This window comes from Branchiostoma belcheri, unplaced genomic scaffold (assembly GCF_001625305.1).
Source record: "Branchiostoma belcheri isolate BF01 breed outbred unplaced genomic scaffold, Haploidv18h27 scaffold726, whole genome shotgun sequence".
Taxonomy (NCBI): domain Eukaryota; kingdom Metazoa; phylum Chordata; class Leptocardii; order Amphioxiformes; family Branchiostomatidae; genus Branchiostoma; species Branchiostoma belcheri.
The window spans coordinates 6335-8626 of NW_017804383.1; the positions used below are offsets into that span (position 1 = coordinate 6335).

General features: G+C 43.7%; 1 protein-coding gene across 1 annotated transcript; it reads right to left on the bottom strand.

The window, feature by feature from the left end:
- Positions 1 to 287: 287 nt before the first annotated feature.
- Positions 288 to 1594, bottom strand: LOC109485110 (leucine-rich repeat-containing protein 15-like). The gene is made up of 3 exons (XM_019788544.1): positions 1535 to 1594; positions 453 to 1066; positions 288 to 306 (listed from the first exon to the last, which is right to left on the bottom strand). The coding sequence occupies exons 1-3, from the start codon at positions 1592 to 1594 to the stop codon at positions 288 to 290; spliced, it is 693 nt and encodes a 230-aa protein (XP_019644103.1).
- Between the last annotated feature and the right edge of the window lie 698 nt (positions 1595 to 2292).

The following is a 2292-nucleotide window of genomic DNA, read 5'->3' on the forward strand; positions in this document are numbered from 1 at the left end:
CTGCAGGGCATGATGTTGACTCAGGATCAGACAAAGGGGCAGCATTAAACTTAAAGTACCAGTGAAAGTGAGAGTTTGATTTGATTGCATTTTCTGCGGGGTAGGCTGTTGAGCCAGCAGTGGTTTTTGAATTTTCTGCGGGGTTTGCTGTTGAGCCAGCAGTGGTTTTTGAATTTTCTGCGGGGTTTGCTGTTGAGCCAGCAGTGGTTTTTGAATTTTCTGCGGGGTTTGCTGTTGAGCCAGCAGTGGTTTTGAAGACTGATGGGCTAGTATTGCTTTCTGTGCTGCTAACTGAAGGTGTTGACACTGCAGCAGAACAGCTATCAACAGTAAGTGGTGATATGGCTGACTCTTTACATGTCAGTTCTTTAGGATCGACATGTGTAAGCTTCTGTCCCTGAACTTTGCCGGGTTGGGCGCAAGTTATGTGGTTGTTTAATTGGGGAATTCGCCTGATCGGAGCCATCCTACAGTCACACTGCCAGGGGTTCCCGTCAAGTTCTATGGTGATATCAGATGGGAACAAGCAGAAGATTGACAGAGGAATGGCCGACATCTTGTTGCGCGAAATTGTAAAGCGTTTTAATGGGGGCAGATTTTTAAATGCACCAGGATCAGTGGTAGTTATCTGGTTGTTGTTTAGTGTCAAGTGTCTTAAATTGGGCAGATTTGCAAATGCACCAGCAGGGATGGTAGTTATCTGGTTGTTGTGTAGTGTCAATTGTATTAAATTGGGCAGATTTGCAAATGCACCAGAAGGGATGGTAGTTATCTGGTTTTTGTTTAGTGTCAAGTGTCTTAAATTGGGAAGATTTGCAAATGCACCAGCAAGGATGGTAGTTATCTGGTTGTTGTGTAGTGTCAATTGCATTAAATTGGGCAGATTTGCAAATGCACCAGCAAGGATGGTAGTTATCTGGTTGTTGTCTAAGGACAACAATTCTAGGATGGGCAGATTTTTAAATGCACCAGGATCAGTGGTGTTTATCTGGTTGTTGCTTAGTTGCAATTTATTTAGCTTGGGCAGATTTTCAAATGCACCAGCAGGGATGGTAGTTATCTGGTTGTTGTTTAGTTGCAAGTTATTTAGCTTGGGCAGATTTTCAAATGCACCAGCAGGGATGGTAGTTATCTGGTTGTGGTGTAGTGTCAAGTGTCTTAAATTGGGCAGATTTGCAAATGCACCAGCAGGGATGGTAGTTATCTGGTTGTTGTTTAGTTCAAAGTGTCTTAAATTTTCAAATGTACCAGGATGGATGGTAGTTATGCGGTTATAGGACAGCCTCAATTTTTGTAACTTGGACAGATTTGCAAATGTGCCTGCTTCAATCGTTGCTATCTGGTTGTGTACGAGGCACACGGAACGCAAATTTTTAAACCGCAACAGCTCAGACTGCTTTACAGTTTTGATACGGTTATTCCTTAGAGTTAACTCAGAGATGGATGTTGGGATGTTCTGAGGGATGCTGGTGAGGCCCTTGCTGACCCTGCAGGATGGTGACGGTTTACACGTGTAGCAGCCAGCTTCTGTCATGTCGGGCTCCTTCAGGATGATGAGAAGGAAAATCAGGACGTGTCGCAGCTTTCTTCCCATGGTGATCTGACACCTAAAGAATCAGAAAGCTCCTTTGTCAGGCCAAGCCAAACGTACGCCAATAAGCAGTTACTCAAGCAACTGGATATGATTTTGGAAACGGTCAGGCGTTTCAGCTAGTATTTCACTAGCTTTCGTCAGTGACTGGATGTGGATACTAGCTGAAACGTCTGACCGTTTCCAAAATCATATCCAGTTGCTTGAGTAACTGCTTTTTGGCGTATCGTATTACCTGGATGTCAGCACGTGTCGCATCTTTTTTCCAATGGTGATCTGCCACCTAAACAGAACGGCAAGCCTCTCTTGTAATAGGTCATACCCACCTGATGCCCTGGACCTAAAATATGGCAGGCCCCATCATGAGAAATAACGGTGTAAAAAATTGGACGGGGCGCAAGAAAAATTCTTTATTTACAAAAATTTTAGCCGTATTTATTGTAAACTGGCAGACACGTACCTTTTAAGGTAGTCACGATAGCTTCATTTGACACTTTCTTGGTAGGAACTGGAGCAAGGGATAGAATGTTGTTGTTGGAGGGTGTTCTCCTTCGGTAGCGGATCTACAAAAGCATGTGACAAAATTTCGCGGCGATTGTCTGAAAAGTGCTTTCCTAGATGAATTCGAAGAGATAACGAGTGCAGTGCTTTTCGTCTGAGTAGATCTAGAAGTGCGTTTGTTTTCTTGTACGGAAAATGTC